Source organism: Mustela lutreola, chromosome 1 (assembly GCF_030435805.1).
Source record: "Mustela lutreola isolate mMusLut2 chromosome 1, mMusLut2.pri, whole genome shotgun sequence".
NCBI classification, from domain to species: domain Eukaryota; kingdom Metazoa; phylum Chordata; class Mammalia; order Carnivora; family Mustelidae; genus Mustela; species Mustela lutreola.
Window position 1 is genome coordinate 87598914 of NC_081290.1, and position 18902 is coordinate 87617815.

The 18902-nt window shown below is 35.1% G+C and overlaps 1 protein-coding gene across 6 annotated transcripts in view; it reads right to left on the reverse strand.

Annotated features, from left to right (window-relative positions):
* Nucleotides 1-18902, reverse strand: part of AFG2A (AFG2 AAA ATPase homolog A) — a 333130-nt gene that overhangs the window by 237711 nt on the left and 76517 nt on the right. For 5 of the 6 annotated variants that reach the window (XR_009352283.1, XM_059168987.1, XM_059168986.1 and 2 more), the window contains 2 exons: nt 7759-7812; nt 5620-5699 (listed from right to left, as the gene is read on the reverse strand). Coding sequence is in view for 4 of the 6 variants with exons in the window: in XM_059168987.1 (XP_059024970.1) it covers nt 5620-5699; nt 7759-7812 (134 nt within the window). In the remaining 2 variants the exon portion in view is untranslated. Of the gene's footprint in view, nt 1-5619; nt 5700-7758; nt 7813-11979; nt 12057-18902 lie in introns of all 6 variants that reach the window. The other variant, XR_009352284.1, reaches the window with a different exon arrangement.

Consider the following 18902-nt stretch of genomic DNA (forward strand, 5'->3'; position numbering starts at 1 on the left):
AGTAGTTAATTCTCCCAACACCTTACAGAAACTCTCATTCAGCCAGCTTTTACCTAGGAACTTAATCTTTTTCATTTTTCTATATATTTAATCATCTTTTTTACATTCTAGTCATAAAACAAAATCCTGAATATTTTTTGTGTTTAATAGCATCGCTTTTATAAAACAGAACAGATTATCTTCTTTCTCCCAAATAACAAGGTTACTATCTTTCTTCTGTTCCTTTTTTTAAGGTTTTATTTGTTTGAGAGAGAGAGAGAGGAAGAGAGAGAAAGAGTGCACACGTGCGTATGAATCAAGCAGATTCCATGCTGAGTGCAGAGCCCAACACAGGGCTCCATCTCCCAAGCCAGGAGATTATAACCTGAGCTGAAACCAAAAGTCAGATGCTCAAAATGACTGTGCTACCCAGGGACCCCACTTTTTTCTATTTCTAAGATAAATCTTTCTTCCTATTTTAAATTTTTGAAATCGGATGTCTCTTGGAGTTGGTGACTTCTTGGCTTCATATCACAGTTTAAGGCTACATTTTTCATCAGTAATGCTATATATAATAATGATGTATCTTTTTATTTTATTTTATTAATATATAATATATTATTTGCTTCAGGGGTACAGGTCTGTGAATCATCAGGCTTACACACTTCACAGCACTCACCTAGCACATACCCTCCTCAATATACATAACCCAGCTGCCCCATCCCTTCCCCTCCACCCCCAGCAACCCTCAGTTTGTTTCCTGAGATTAAGAGCCTCTTATGGTTTGTCTCCCTCCCTGGTCCCATCTTGGAATACTATGCAGCCACAAAAAAAAACTCACCACCACCACCACCACCACCACCAAAAAAACCCCCAAATCTTGCCATTTGCGACATGGATGGAACGTTGTTGGGTATTATGGTATTATGCTGAGCGAAATATGTCAATCAGAAAAAGACAATTACCACATAATCTCTCTGATATTATGAATTTGAGAGGCAGGGCAGGGGGTTGTAGGGTAAAGGGACAGGAAAAATAATGATGTTTCTTACAACTAAAGACATCTTAGACTGATAAAATACCATAGTACCCATCATCTGTAGATCTTATTTTCTAATTTCCCAAATGTCTGTTAGGACAGGATTTATTTCTATGTCTATTACTATATTTCTATCTATATGGAAATTATTACTATTAACAGTAGAATATCTATGCAGACATTGTAAGAAACACTAAAGTTTTTTAAGTTGTTACCAACATGCCAGCTACTGTGTCAAGCACTGTGTCAAGCACTTTACGTGCATTTAATTCTAACAACCTAAAATTTGTTAGTACTATCATCTCCAATTTACAAATAAAGAAAAAAAGGCATAGAGAAGTTAAGGAAATTGCCTTAGGTCCTGGTCACTATTTTAACCCCAACATAAAGCCTGTTGCAGACTAAGCATTCAATAAATATTTACTGAACAAACGAATGAATGAATGCTGGCAAAGGAATGTAACAACAGCCCAGTTAGACAAACAGCCCAGTTAGCATTACTAAAGTAACTCACAGAGAAAATGCACAATAAATACAAGATTGAAAGGTTAGTTAGCTACTAATATCTGGAATCCTAGAATCTGTGGTTATGGTAGTCAAGTCAAAAAGTGGCTCAGAATATCTGCCCTGGAGTCAAAATATCTAAATTCAAATCCCAGCTCTGATGACCTTGAGCTATCATATTCATGCACCTATATGTCTAAGATTTTTCATCTGTAAAACTGAGATGAAAATAGGACCTACACAAGGCTGTTGTAATGAGTACATGCTAAAACAAAATAAAAAAAGACGGTAACATAGTGAGTGAGGTCAAAGAAAGAGAGTCACATTATTTAGAAGTTAATTAAACAAACAAGATGAGCCTCTTTAGCTCTAGGGGTAAGTTCCTAATTTCGAACCTCTTCTAATCATGCTTAAGGTTTGGCATTACCAGGCAATCAATGTCAGGAAATTAGGATGATTCAGGATCCTGAGACTAACTAGAATGTCCTAAACAAGGAAGATCTTCTAGGCATCTCCAGGTTAGTCAGTGGCTATTTTATCTATCAAAGAAGATTGGGCTAAGAGAATACAGCATATGGAGACTTGCTCTATATCTCTCCACTTCTGAGGACAGGACTACTGCCCAGGACAAGGCTGACCAATGATTTATTGCCCAGCTTGCTCTCTCCTCCTGACTACAACCCTGAAAAGGGTAAATATTTAAGCTAGTATGAAGCTCAGGCAGAGTACCGGAGCCAACTGTCCATTGTATGATATCCTACCTTGCATTAAGGCAGATGCCTTTCTGTGAGTTTTTTTCCTTCACCTGTAAAGCACTCAAAACAATTTCCAATACATAACAAGCACTAAATGAGTATTACCTAATATTATTAGCTCAGTTTAATTTATGCCTCTTCCGCATCTCAGTGCTTTACTCGCTGATATAATACCTCTTTTCCAAAGAGCTCTGCTACTTTAACAACATTTTCAATTTTCCCAAATCTTAGATCATTAAAGCCTTCATAAAGGGAACCTTATAACATTTTCTCTAACTCACAATATGAATTCAGAACACCCATAATTTAAATGGTATTCAGAAAAAAAAGAAGTGAACACTAGGCTTATTTATTTTTCAAACCCCAAAGAAATTTAAATGGGACAGGGAGGAGGAGAAAATAGTGGTTGTAATTAGATACTTTGATAAGCATGAAAAAAAAATCTCTCGTTCTGAAAGCACAAATATTTCTAAAGCTAAGCAAACAATATACCCATGTTCTATTTACAATGTGCTTCATGGCTGCAAACCTCAGTTCCATGGCTAACTTGAGTAACTTCAAATAGTCAAAATAATTGATTTAAAAAACAAAAGATAATAGGGACTAGAGTATATAATAATTCTCTACTCAATTTGTTAAACACTTTAAGTTTAGAAATTAAAGTCTTGATAAGAAGAAACAGTCTTTTTATGCACCATTATTTTTGAACTAGTCATATGGGTTTGACCTGAATGTTATCATAGAAAACATAAAAACATTTAACAAATTAAAGCAATAACTATTCTATAGCCCAATATTATGTAGAAATGCCTACTAGTTTATGGAATTTTAAATTTTTCCATGTTTTCTATTTCTTTAACAAAACATAAAATTGGTTTAGTATCTTGGGAATTTTATACTTTTGGTATATATCAATAACTGTTTTTTCAATTTCTAGGAATTGTCCAATTCAAGTAGCTGAAGAACAAAAATATATATGTGGAGGTTTTACATATTTTGGTTTTTAGGTGCCCGCATTCTTATTAGATAAAACAATTATTTTCTAGGCAATGCTGGCCATAACACAATTTTAAAAAAGAAATACAGAAAGAAAAAACAAATAAACAAGAGAAAACAGAGTATCACTCTTTGAGATTCTTATGACTATCAAAAATAATCTACGTAAAACTTAGTGCTCCTAAGATATAACCAACTAGAAGTCTCTACTTTGGACCATTAGCATTATGTTTTTTTCCTTTGTTTTAATCAGCTTCATTGTTGTTTTGTTGTTTTCTTTCTTTCTATTTTTTTTTTTTCAGTAGGCTCCATACTCAGTATAAAGCCCAACGAGGAGCTTGGGCTCATGACCGTGAACTCATGACCTGAGATCAAGACCAGAGCTGAGATCAAGAGTTAGACATTTAATTGAGCCACCAAGGTACCATTTATTGTTGTTTTCTGAAACATCAATGAACATGACCAAAAATTTTTCTATACAAAGGAAACACCACAGAATTTATTTGACCTTGGTTTGAATAAGCCACTGAATGAGGGAGGTACACAATTCACAATAGGATGAAGACTATTGGGGAAATGATATCTGGAGGCTGCAAATCACTAGCATCTCTAAAATATCTGCAAATTTCTACTGGGCCAAATTGCCCACAAAAACAGGATATTCCTATCAAGTGCCTTGTCTGGTTTCTCACACCATTTTATTTCAAAAGCATTTTATGAGAACTCTGCTATATATACTACCTCACATCTGGTTTATATTTAACAATGTATCCCACCCTGTTCCTTTTTAGGCTCCAAAAATGTCTCTGACGTCACATAAATGTGGCAGGTCACACTGCTTCAGCAAACTTCTCTGGTTTCTTTTTCTTCTCTTGTAGTTAGGTGCTAACTTGAGCTACTTGTAACCTTTTATGACACTTTACCTCAGAAGTATTAAGACAGTCTAAGTACTTCAACTCATAAAGTAAAAAGACAGTAGGTATTTATAGGTTATCCAATGGGTAGAGTGAAGAGTAGGGCAGACTACCACCCAGTAATAGTCTCCTCATGATAGTTCGTATTCTCATCTGATGAGGTAGCTCTACCCAGGAAAGAAAAGAGCACCAATGTCTGTTACAGACTTTAACTCTGGGACTAAAAGGTGCCATCTATCATCACTGTAATTATTATCAGCAAAACTTTTTCTTTTTTTTAAAAGATTTTATTTATGTATATGTCAGGGAGAGAGAGAGAGAGCACACAAGCGGGGGAGCAGCAGGCAGAGGGAGAAGCAGACTCCCAAAGTAGAGAGGAGCCCGAAGTAGAGCTCCATCCCAGGACCCCAGGTTCAGGACTTGAGGCAGATGCTTCATCGACTAAGCCACCCAGGCATCCCAAGCAAAACTTTTCTAATCAATATATAGATCAAGAAGGTACGCACAAAGCATACAAATTAACATTCTCCACATGAAGTACTTGTAATATATAATCTTTAAAAGGCGTTCTAAACATTTGTAGAGGGGACGCCTGGGTGGCTCAGTTGGTTAAGCAACATCCTTCAGCTCAGGTCATGATCCCAGGGTCCTGGGATCGAGTCCCACATCGGGCTCCTTGCTCGGCAGGGAGCCTGCTTCTCCCTCTGCCTCTGCCTGCCTCTCTGTCTGCCTGTGCTCGCTCACTCTCTCTCCCTCTGTCTCTGACAAATAAATAAAAATCTTTAAAAAAATAAAAAAATAAACATTTGTAGAGGAAAAAAATCAAACTCGTAAACAGTTAAGATACATGCACACATACCCATACACACACATATACATCTGTATACCCACACACACACACACAGACACACACACAATCTGTTTGAAATGATATAAATAATCTTTATTGCTTGAGATTCAGGAACAAAACTATTAGTACTAATTTTTATTCTACTGTAACTCTATTTAGGAAACATAATCCAGAGAGTACTAAAATCTATAAAATAACACCTTTTATTACAATTGGTTTTACTATATTGTATAATTATCCTTAATGGAGTTTTGTTTACAGTTTTTATCATATGCATATAAAAACCCAAAGTTTGACTGGCAGTATTAGGGTAAATAATGTAAAAACTATAAATAATAAGATATAAAAATTAACTCACATGTCCCAAATGGATATCAGTGTTTAAAAAAAAAAAAGTATATGAAAGTATTATAAAGTGATAACATGAAATAGTTGGGTATAAGAGAAAAAAACTACATGAATTAAAAAAAAGTTTTTATTTAGTCTAAATGTATTAATAAATAAAATCTATATATGAAGTGTTAATTTACTTTACAATGTAATTGCTAATATTTAATAGCAATCCTTTTAAATATTTCTTACCTGCCCCTTTCAACTGCTAAGGCATCAAGTTCATCAAAGAAAATAATGGACGGGGCCACTGCTCTCGCTTTTCGGAAGATCTGGTGAAAAGAATGCCACATTAGCTAAAGATAGCAAACTTCAGAAAATTTTGCAGTTGGCTTTAGTTTAAAAACTATGTTATGAACTAAATCTATTATGTGCAAGCCAACCAGCCCAATTATGACCAAACTTCAATTTCCACATCTAGAAAATGGAGATAATGATAAATATTTGCCTCAGAAGATTATTTTTAAGAACTGAGTTTAAAAAAAGAATGCAAAGCATTTAGCACAGTGCCAGGAATATAATAAGAGCTCAGTAAATGACAGTTATTATTAATAATCATAAACACACATTTAAAAGAAAAACCACAAACATGTAAAATCAGTTATAGCTTAGCATATAAAATACCCACAAACCCAAAAGCCACCTTCCTTACTCATTTCTCTGAAGACTGTGAAGAAAAATAATGGCTGATGTAAAGCCAGGACAAGAAAAATGACCAAACCTTGGAAGAGCACAGACTGATAAGACCAGAAGTCAAACGCTACCAACAACAGGGACTGGCCAGCTAGCCAGTCACGAGGGCAAAAAAACGGGCTAGAAAAAGTCAGCACAGGCAGAAAGAAGTCTGCAATGTAGGCCCCCATCTTCTGGTCACAAGGATCATGACCATAAAAATAAAACAATTAATATTAATAAATATTGCCTTTTTCTTATTTTAATCAATGATGATACTATTGTTGTTGTTGTTATTGTTTCCTACAATTACCACTGTCTACATTTTCAAGAAAGAAGAAAAAGGACAAAGAGTAACTTAAGATTTTTTCTTAGATGAAAAACCAAGTATTCCAATCTCTAATTCTCTTGGGTTGGTACCCAGGTATTCACAAATGGAGGCCATCTGTTCCATTGCTGTTGGTGTATTCTCTTCCTTGTTTAGCTTCTGTAAGGATACAGGGCGTCTATGTGAGGCAGACTAACCTCTGCTTAGGAAAGCCAAGACTTGTGGTCAAATTCCTATAGTTACCCAACTCCAAGTGCCCTGATTTTGCATGAGTTTATCAGTTGTGCAGCTTCCACAATATGGGTGAGTGGCCTACCAATTAGGTACTGGCTTTAAATCTTAGAAGGGGGATGCATCATAATTGAGGTAATATTTACAGTTACATCACCAAATTCTTTGAGTTGGGGGAAAACATGATTTAAATATTTCAAAGGTTTTAAGGTTTTTTTTCTATTCTGTATATTTATATTTTTATTCATTTAGTCTTTAATTAAATATAATACACTATACACCATATACGGTATTAAAATGTGATGGTAAAATCACAAAAAATTTTATATCCTTTTCAAGTATTACATACTAACTATATTGACATTTATTATATAGCATAATAATGCTTAACTATTTTACCTACATTATTTGACAGAGCTACAATATTTACTAAAGATCTTCGAATACAGTCTATAATATGCTGCTGATATGTAAACGGATTTTTATAAGAACTTAGAAACGTAACATGTAAACATTGTAAGTATGTGTGGAGGTATTTTTAAGATTTAAAAATACATACATAGGGCTAATAATCTACTTCCTACATATATACATCTGCCTATTCTGGACATTGCACATAAATGGAATCATACTCAAAAAAAGCGGGGGATGCAAAGGTAAAATGATTAAAGGCACCAGGCAAAGGTAAAATAATTAAAATAAGGACAGTACAGTGAAATTTTCATATACTAAGCTTATTCAATTTAAAGGACTTCATAATTTAAAGAATTTAAATCTCATTCTGAGATCAAGCATTCCTTGTAAGTACAGGAGTATTTTTTTTTTTTTAAATGAAATGAGGGCAGTTGTTAAAATCTTTATTTGGTAAAACTAAATGTTCATAGTATTATGATGTTTAAATATAAAGACGAAGTATTGTAGATGATCGAAATTGCATTTTTAAATAATAAAATAATGCTTGCCTGAATGACAAATATACCGCTAGAATTTGGATTTGGAAATTTCAGCATCTACAATCCAAAACAAAATGGAAACCATACAGAAGAACAGAAGGATGGTTCCCCTACACAGAGTTCCACTTCAAGACATAATCATCTTACCTCTCTCACCGCTCTTTCAGATTCACCAACATATTTATTCATTAATTCAGGCCCCTGCATGAAAAGAAAACAACTGTTCAATGTCCTTTAAATGTAACCACATGTGTGTCTTTTGATGAAAGATAAAATGAATACTTAAAAGAAAAAAAAAAGAGGAAAAAATAAAAATCTTCTCTCAACTAAATTGGTTCTCTTAGCATACTTATTTTCATTGGGTGTTACTTATGTCTCAAAATTAAAGGCATTCTATATTTCAAAAACTACACATCAATATAAAGGAAAGGCTGTGACTAAACATAATAGTTTAACTTCTACTTCATCTACCTATCAAAGCATATTTTTATTATATATCAGGCATGGTACTAGATATTGAAGACAGAACAGTCTAATTTGGAAGACCAACAAAGAGATATCATCCATGTATTCCTAGATCTAACCAGTGGCTGGTTCTGAGTAGGTCTCCATCTCATTTTGGATCCCGGTCCACTAGATCAATATCCTTCTCTGGTAAGAAACAAGACCTCAGGGCTATTCTTCTTAGGACTCCATAATAATTCCTGAGAATGGAATGGAAGTCATGTAATCTGTGATATTATTTTATAGTCCCTGAGTGTTTCCTATATAAATGCCACTCTTGGAAACTCTGCTCTCACTTGACTGGGCCCTGTAGACACTGACTCTAAGAAACTGCAGAGCCAAACATGCTCTTCTCAGCTGATTTAAATGAGTACAGTGAGAGAAACTTCCCACAGCTGAGAAAGACACTTAGCATTATAGGACAAACTTTATACCAATATTTGAAGGGAATAGTTGTAGTTCTCAGGACAGCAGGGTTTTTTGTTTTGTTTTTATTTTTTTTTTTTAATTTGGGGTGGTAAGGCACAGGCAGAGGGAGAGGGAGAGGGAGAAAGAGAATCTTAAGCAGACTCCATGCCCAATGTGTAAGCCCAACACAGGGCTTAATCTCACAACCCTGAGATTATGACCTGAGCTGAATTCAAGAGTCAGGTGTTCATCTGAAAGAACCACACAGGCACCCCTTGTTTTGTTTTCAATATCCCATGACTTTTGTGATGTGATGATTATGTGCCATTAGACAGTAGGTAGGTGTGCAATAAAAAAAAAGCCTATTGTTTTTCACACAATATATGATACTTTATATATTTAAGAAAGAAAAAATGTTAACATTCAAAAACGTTAAATGTAAAAAGAACCCCAAGAACAAACAAAAAAGTGTGCATCTTTGAATCAGTGATATGCAGTGTATCACTTGGAGATGAGCCACTTTTATAGGGATTCTCCTGCTGATGGCCAGTTAGCAAAAGTCTGTAGAACTTTATTACTAGAAGGGCACATGTTTCACCATTGGTACCCCTTCTAAAATACCTGGACACAGGAAGAGAAAAGAGGTTTTCTATCAGCTGGATGAAATACTGAGTGGCAGATATCTGAAGGGAGATTCAGAGAGAGGCTGAATGAATGAACACTTAGAAGGTGACAAGAATCATTGTCATTGTCATGATGTGATGCTCTGACTGATGAGGGTTACCAGTGTTGGTGGTCCTGAGACTTTGTTCTAAGGGAGTTATCTCCTCTGGCTGGAGGGGGGTTGGAAGGAACGCAGATTAACAAGCAGAAATCAGCACAGGGGTAGTGGTGGCAGCCACCTAACATGAGGTATCAGAGATCAAGAGGGTAAGGAGAACTTCACCGTGGGAAGGTGGCTCAAAATGAGGTGTCACAGTCTGAGTGGAATGAGGAGGACATTCCTGTAGGGGTTTGGATGAGAATTGAGATGGAGAGTTCCCATGCAAGGGAGCAGAACAGCATGGAGTACTAAAGCAAAGTGAATTGAGGAAAGTGTTCACATGAGAAGGCATCCCAGTGCAGTATTATACAGAATATTGTATGCAGCCCCAGTGGGTAAGACAGGTATCCTCCTGGAATAGTAGGACGTGGCAAGGTATACAGTATGGAAGATATCAAGGAAGAACATGGAGAGGCAGAATAGGATAAGAAAAGCACTGAGGTGACAAGATGGTCTTATACTGGGTACCAGAGCCCTAGTCGAGTAAGAAAAGTACACGTGGGGAAGAACAGCACAGCAAAGATCACTAAAGTCTGTGGGATGAGGAGGGTGCTACAAGAGGTGGGGAGAGGTGGGAAAGGAAGATGGTGGCATCACCCTGACAGATGAGGAGTATGTTTGTTCAGGAAGAAAAGGGGCAGAGGCAGTAAAGGGGAATTATATTTAGAAGGACTGATCAAATAAATAATTAAGGATAATAGTAGCCAGGTTCCTCATATATAAATTCCTCAATATAAAAATAAAGAAAATGAGAATGAATTCTGCTGTACTGAACTGAAATTGGAATTATCAGAATAAATCCAAGACTTTCAATATATTTAGGTAAGTAAATATAAAAGTGTGTGCAAATATATATACCCATGTGTGTGTCCATATGTGTATGTATGTGTGTGCATATATATACAAACATATTCATATTCCTGAGCTCTGTTCCCTCAGAGAACCTGAGAGGTGCCATATCCCAATAATAATAAGCACATCTAGCACCCAGAGCATGGCTTTTAAATTCTAAAAACTTGGATTCCAAATTCTCCACCATAAAGGCATCAGGGTCTCTTAAAGAAATGGCAGATTCTGGGGCACCTGGGTGGCTCAGTGAGTTAAAGCCTCTGCCTTCAGCTCAGGTCATGATCCCAGGGTCCTGGGATCGAGCCCCACATTGTGCTCTCCATTCAGAAAGGGAGTCTGCTTCTCCTTCTCCCTCTGCCTGCCTCTCTGCCTACTTGTGATCTGTCAAATAAGTAAATAAAATCTTAAAAAAAAAAAAAAAAAAAAAAAAGGAAATGGCAGATTCCAAGGCTGGGATAGTTGATGTACAAAATGAGTCTGGAAATCTTACTGCCTAGATAGTAAGAAAGTGCTCAAAGATATGGAAACCTGCCGATATAATTTGTTAAGGAACAAGTTAGTTATACAGTCTCAAAGTAACTACCCACAGAGCAATATTAACTTCATGGGGATAACAGTAATTTTACAATGGTAAAGCTTGGGAGACACAACCATAATCGAAGTTAGCATCAGTAGCAATGAGACCATTTAAAATCAAGTATCACCTGACAGGACACAATGAGAAGAACACAGCATTGTTTCTATGAAAAATCTGAATCTAATCATGAGTAAATATTTTTAAAAAAACCAAATTGAGGGACGCCTGGGTGGCTCAGTTGGTTAAGCAGCTGCCTTCGGCTCAGGTCATGATCCCAGCGTCCTGGGATCGAGTCCCACATCGGGCTCTTTGCTCAGCAGGGAGCCTGCTTCTCCCTCTGCCTCTGCCTGCCATTCTGTCTGCCTGTGCTTGCTCTCTCCCCCTCTCTCTCTCTGATAAATAAATAAAATTAAAAAAAAAAAAACCCAAATTGAGAAATATTTTACACAATAACTGACCTATAATGTTCAAAAATGTCAAGGTCACAGAAGTAAAAGAAGTGAGGACCCATTCCCAAATGAAGAACACTTAAGAGACATGACAGTTAAATATAGCACATGATTATGGACCAGCTCATTTTGTCATAAAGGACAATACTGGGACAAGTGACAAAACCTAAATGGTAATAATAATGTTCTTTTCTAACTTGATGGTTGTACTATGGTTACATGACAGAATGTATTTTTTATAGATATATACATTAAAGTATTCAGGGTGATAGGGCATACAGCAGCAACTTATTCTCAAATGCTTTAAGGAAAAAAAATTCTGACTACTCCTGCAATCTTTCTATAAAGTTTAGACAGTTCATAAAAATAGAAGAAAAAACACTTGATCCACAAACAGAACTATTACAGTGAGATAAGTAAAAAAGATTTGATATACACAGACCCAGAAAGAATGGAAATTATTAAATTAGCAGACAATGTCTTAAAAACAGGTATTATAAATATAATAGCCCCTGTAGTGAAACAGTCAAATGGTTGAAGACAGCAACCATTCAAATTGAAGCAAAAAATTTTTAATAAAAATTATGAGATTTCAGGGATATATATAACAATATCCAAAGACTTAAAATATGTATAATTAGAGATTCAGAAAAAAGCAGAAGGAGAAAAACAGAAATATATATAAATTTGATAAAATCAATGAAACCCCAGATCTAAAAAGCTCACCAAACCCCAAATATGAGAAAAAAAAATCATACCAGCACATCGAGATCAAGTTGTTGGAAACCAGCAAAAAAGATACAAACTTCAGAGAAGGTGGAGAACAAAAAGCCACCTAACATGCAAGCAAACAAAAAGAATCAGTACTGACTTCTCATCCAAAACCTTAGAGCCAGATGACATTACAACAAAAGTATTGCAAAAAACAACCATCAAGCTAGAATAGCATATCCTTAAACAGTGCAAGCAAACAAAAGACTGTATCAGATAAACAGAAGCTAAAAGAAAGTATCACCAACAAATCTCCACTACGAAAACTTAGTTAAAGGAAGTTCTAAAGCCAGAAGGGCGGGACACCTGGGTAGCTCAGTTGGTTAAGCTTCAGACTCCTAATTTTAGCTCAGGTCGTGATTTCAGGATTGTGAGAATGAGCCCCATGTTGGGCTTTGTGCTGGGTGTGGAGCCTACTTAGGATTCCCTTTCTCCTTCTCCATCTTCCCCTCACCCCATCTCTCTCCCCTTTCTTAAAAAAAAAGGCAAGAGGGAATCTGTATTAAGTACAAGGAAATGAAAAGTGTCAGCAATGGTACTATATAGCTAAATATTTTTCATTAATTTCTTAAAAAGACAACTGAACATCCAAAGCAAAAATAATAATATACTGTGGGGTTTACACATATGTTGAGATAAAATATAGAGTACAGCACAAAGGAAAATAAATTGTAAGAATCTTATAACATAAAGTAATATAGTACTGGGCGGTACACTATAAATTAAATTTGTATCCTATAAACCTAGAGTCAGTATTTTTAAAAAAAATAAAACAAAGAGGTTTAGCTATTAAAAAAATAGGGGAGATAAGACAGGATACCAAAACATATTCAACTATTCCAAAAGAAAACAGAAGAAGGGGGGAAAAAAAAAAAGATGGGCAAAACAGACAAAAATTTGGGGCATTAAAAGGCAAATTATAAATATGTCTGATAAAACGGAGACAATATTTATTACTTTTTTTTATATACTACCTCCACAATAGGTGGTCAAAAATATTCAAGTATGATAGAATGGCAACAAATGAGTGCATTAGAACACATGAAGGATCAGGATGGAACAGTCAAGGATAAGAATAAGAAAAGAATAGGAAGAGTCTCTCAACATTCAGGCTAACAAAATCCAGCTGCTCCAAGAATACTGCCTTTAGTCATGTTCACTTAAGAGGAGTTATTTGATAGCATCAACATAGAAATCCTTAAGTAATAAGAGAAGCAGTTTTATCTTTCTGCCTGATTTTTTTAATTAATCCAAGATGATGCATTAGTAAATTTTCTATAACATTAACAAAGTTTTCCCTAAAAAACAAAACATAAAGATTCTCATCTATTTCTTACGCCTGTTTTCCTCTTTTCTTTAAAAATAATCTTTTCAAAATAATCTGAAAGTAATAGATTATATATAATCTAAAAAATTAATTCTTGAGGGTATTTAGGGGGCAGATGTATTAAAAACATAATTATGACATATTATAAAATATTATGTAACATTTAAGGTATTTCTACATCTGTGACTGAAATCTACCAACAACCAGGAAACACATAAACCGTCGGTAAGCAAACACACTTTTAAGAAAACTTGCTTGGGACAGTCCTTTTGATGACTACACTTTATAACTAGTACACCAACTGTTTGTCTATACATTGGTACCTACACTGTCTCCAAGCAATCATGTTTACATAATGAAATTGTTTTTGAGCTTGTTTCCCCAAAAACACTACAGAGAGACTTCATGACTCTAATCTCATCACCAGTGATTTAATTATCTTAATTTGTTAAATAATGCAATCCAAAACAGATTTATTTTCAATGAAGACAAAGGATGAAACGTTAGTTATGCTGAAGCAGAGTGTTCTCCCCTTTTAAAAGATTTTGAATAGCAATGTCTTAATATCAAATCAATTTTACAAGCTTGTTTTTAAGACACACATTAGACCATGTAATAGGAACACAAAATTTACACTTATAGTCATCAATGAGATAAATAAACCTGAAGGCATTTTCCTGAGTACTGTGGAATTGAGAAGAAAAAATATAAAGAGCCAGACAGTAAATATTTTACACTCTATGGGCCACAAATGGCTTGTGTCACATATTTCTCTTTCTTAACATCCCATTAAAAATGTAAATTCATACTTAACTAGAGGGTTAGATTAAAACAAGCTGCGGGCTGGATTGGACCCAGAGGCTGTGTAATTTGCTGACCCCTTATCTAGATTAACCTCACACAATTTGAAATAGTTCATTTCTGTCAACAAGATCAAAAAGTCACCAAAAATAGCAATGACATTATTGGTGACTAAAAAACCTGGCCTTAAAAATATTAAGAAATATTTCAAAACATTAAGGAAAAAAATTAATGATACTTTAAAAAGCAATTTCAAAATACCTAGTATGTTTAAGATGTTCATGCCCAATGACAATAACTTCTAGGGATATATACCGTAGAGAAACTCTTATGCATATACCAAAGGAGACATATGCAAGAATATTACAGAAGCATTGTTTGCAACCAAAAACAAATCCTAAACCTGGAATTCATGAATATAAAAATGGGTGAAATAGCTAGAGGTATAAACTTCCAATTATAAAATAAGTCATGGACATAAAAAGTACAGCATAGAGAATATAGTCAATACTGTAATAACATGGTACAGTGACCAATGGTGACTACACTTGTTGTGGTGAGCCCTGAGTAATGTACAGAATTGTTGAAACAATATGCTGTACACTTGAAACTAGTATAACATTTTTTGCCAAGAATACTTCAAGAAAATAAATGAGTAAATAAATTGCAATGTCCTCATAAAATGGAGTGATTTTCTACCATCAGAGTGTAAATGAATGGCTATACTAAGGAGACCAGCAAGAAAGCTGTTGTTACGTGGCCAAAATGCACTGCTCATATATTATTTACAACCAAGAGTAAGAGTTGTTTGGCCAACTTTTTAAAGATTGTAGAACAGTTGTAGTTTTCCCCATGGATCATTTTTGCATGGTTTCAGCTCACCTGATCATTTTTATTCCTGTGCTACGGTTCATAATATAGACAGTCAAATAAATAAAGTAGGTACTATTCATTTGCAGTATGATAAATTACCCTTTTACCCAAAGAAGACCGTGGACAAACAGTTAAGACAGTGAACAATAAAACAAGAATCAGGACCCACTCAATATAACAAACCTTCAATAATTAGGAAAATGGGTTGAGGTCAGAGAAGGTAGAGTGAGGACAGGGTGAGAAATTTTTATATAGAATGTTATTCTATTTAGGGTAATTAATTAAGCAAGTGTGCCCTGATAATAATCAGAAAGGAAATTGCTGATGTCACTGTTGTTTTTAATGTAATTACTATCATGCCGGATTTGAATTATTGCTATTATTCTTACAGCAACTCTCCATAAAAGTGAAGGGCATGACATAAAATAATAACCCAGTGAAGACATAACTTTATATTCAGGCAGTATATACATTGCATATATACTGCTTTTTAATTATCTGGCTTAACTGAAGGAAAGTTACTAGAGAATCGGGAGAAATGATTATTGTTCTCCACAGATTATCTAAAAAAGATGACTTGAACATCAGTGTTGAAATGTACAAGATTATGATCATTTCGTGATCTCTGAGAATACAATATCAATATCCTGCTACCAATAACAGAAAAATTAATGTTTTAAATATATGATGTTTAGGCAAACAGATTGATATTTTTTTGAAATGTGAAAATATGGCAGATAACCTCAACAGGTAAAGAGTCATTCCTCTACTAAATAGAGTTTAGCTACAGGAAACCCGTAAATAAATAATGTTTCTTTTCCTTCAAAAAACAAAAGAAAAAGAAAAAAAAAGATTTGGAAATCTAACCTAAGAATTTTGCACTAAAAGAAAATATGGGTTGGAATAATTCAAGTATTACTAATAAGTCATAGCAGTAATAAAAAAGACTTCTGCAGGAGGGGAGCCTGGGTGGCTCAGTCAGTTAAGCAGATGCCTTTGGCTCAGGTCATGATCCCAGAGTCCTGGAATCTAGTCCCTATTCGGACTCCCTGCTCAGCAGGGAGTCTCCTTTCCCTCTCCCTCCCTAACCCCTGCTCTCTCTGTAGCATGTACGCACTCTCTCTCTAATGAATAAGAAATCTTAAAAAAAAAAAAAAAAGAGTTCCATAGGGCCCCTAGAAAACATATGATGTTGCAGAGACCACCATGCTGACGAATCTTACCTAGATGACTGGCCTACAAAATGCAACCCAGTAGCTACACTAATATGTTACATGGGTCCAGAATTTTATAAGAAGTCAAAGCAATATCAAAACCAAGGAAGGTTTATTTTGAGCTTAAAGTTCAAATAGCCAAAAATCACTGTTTTCTGGTACAACGAGTTGCAAAAGATTAAATTCAGCTTTCAAGACATATATTACATTATATTCTAATGGGAAACAAGGAATCATAAGCTATGATGCTATATTTTTTGTTCTATTTGAAACCAAATATATATGCAATTCTTAAAAACAGAAGAAAGCAGCAACTAGGGTCAACTAATTTCATGAAATCTTGCTAAATGTCTCATATGTATTATTCTCCACTGCTTACAACAGTACCCTGAGATGGATATTCTTAAAATCATAACTTTACAGAAAAAAAATGTGAAGTGAAAAAAGTTTAAATGATTTATGAAAAGTCACACAGCTTAATAAATGGCAGAACTGGCATGCAAGTCTCTTAACCAACATACCTGACAATTAGAAGAAAGACCCTAAAAGTTTAGCAATCAACAGGAATAAAGGACAAGCAACAGATTAGAATATAAGCACTATGTTAAACATACTCAGAATGTTAGTGGGAGGGCTTTAGGAGTCATTTAGTCTAACCTACTTCATTTAAAACCTGAGGAAAACCAAGTGTGAAGAAGTTGAATGAAATGCCAAAAGCCCAAAAAAGTTAAATGGCAGAAAAATGAGAAAAATGCAGGATTTTGGTTCCTAGACAATTATTCTTTCTAAAAACCATGATGTGTTCCATTTGTTCCAAAACAAACAAACAAACAAACAAATAAATAAATAAAAAGGAAATGTGCCCTTAAGAGTTTACATGTTGGGGCACCTGGATGGCTCAGTCGGTTAAGCATCTGCCTTTGGCTCAGGTCACAGGATCTCAGGGTTCTGGAACCAAGCCTTGCATCTGGCTCCTTGCTCAGCGAGGAGAACCTGCTTCTCCCTTCCCTCTCCCTCTGCTGGCCATTCCCCCTGCTTGTGTGTGTGCGCGTGCACTCTCTCTCTCTTTGTCAAATAAATAAACAAAATCTTAAAAAAAAAAAAAGATTTTGCATAGTACTAGCAATTCAAATTCAAAGGTATTTGTGGGAGCAGAACAAGTGACAAGTGCAAAGTATAATCCTCAATAAATAGCTGTGAACATGGGTTAATTTGAAATAAAAATTTTATTGATTTCTATTATAAACAAGAGACAATTTACATCAAAATATAAGGATTAGGTATAAATAGTATGGTTTATAAGTGCCACAATTGCTCATGAGTTTTTTAACTCTTTAAAAAAGTAATACATAAACCCATAAAATAGATGAACTAGATAAAGTTATTTCTTTTCCAATTTTAATTACCAAATAACTGTGATATGTTAGCCCTGTCACATTTCACCTGCCCAGATAATGTGCTTCACTCATAAGGGTGATCAAGAAAAACTACCAAAAATAAATAAAGTATCATAAGTAGGCTTATTTTGCAGTAATGTTATTTTCCATGTTTCCATGGTTAATATTTCAAGCATTCAAGTTTTCAAAACAAAAATAACATAAATTCATGTAAAGTTTTGTCCAGCTCTGCTATTAATCCAGTGAGAACTAAATCTGACTTATCTTTTATTGTTTCATGATTTTATATCCTATCAGTCACAAACGCAATACTTACACCTCATGCAAAATTGTGAGGCAATTTTGCCCCTTTAATCAGTACTGGATTTTTTCCAGTTTCCCAAAGGCTTTTTAAATGTGTCTGACACCTGCCTGTTGCTTTTGGCTATTACAATTCAAACCAAGTTTTTATAAGTTCTAAAATGTCTAGGGAAGGTAAGTTAACCTAAGTGTTAACTATGGTTAAATACTATGGAATATACTCATAAAAACCCAAACTCGCATGAGATAGAATTACATATATGTAATGTGAGTAAAGGATCTTGAAAATTAATAAAAAGTACGACATCGGCACATACAGAAGGCCATTTTGGGAAAGTACTTCAAAGGGTTTGAAAACAGGCATTAAGTACGAGGCAAGAAATACCTTACCTTGGTAAGTAAAAACCCTAAAAAGCAAGAGGGGCTAGCAGAGAAGGGAACAGAATTCAAGACGTTCCTCTCAAAAAAAGTACAACACAAACCTTCCCCACAACTTATTGTTTCAGGAAACAAAAATGACACACTTCAGAATTTACATAGCAGCAACATGCTGCCTACAATTTGGCTGCCTATAAAGACTGAATGTAGACATGCCCACAGAATCCCCTTACATTACTGCTGACCACTCTAGTCACTCTCCAACTCCTTTACTGACTAATATGCAGAAGTGCAAACACTAGGTTTCAGCTGCCATGTTTTCATCACTAGAAATGACCATTCTCTTGAGCTGCAAACCCATACTAAAAATGGCCTTTTACATATTATCTGCCATGTTGCTCCACAGGCATTTCTAACTCCACATGTCTAAATCCCAGTCTGGTATCTGCTCTCCCACCTCTAATCTGCCTTTCTTCCTCACATGCTAACTTTTTCAAGAGTCAGGGTACTTCCATCTACCAGTCACTGACAGTGAAAATTTTAATCACCTCTGACTTCTCCCTTTTTCATTTCTCACATCAAGATTCTAAATATTACCCATTTCATTATATCACTTCTTT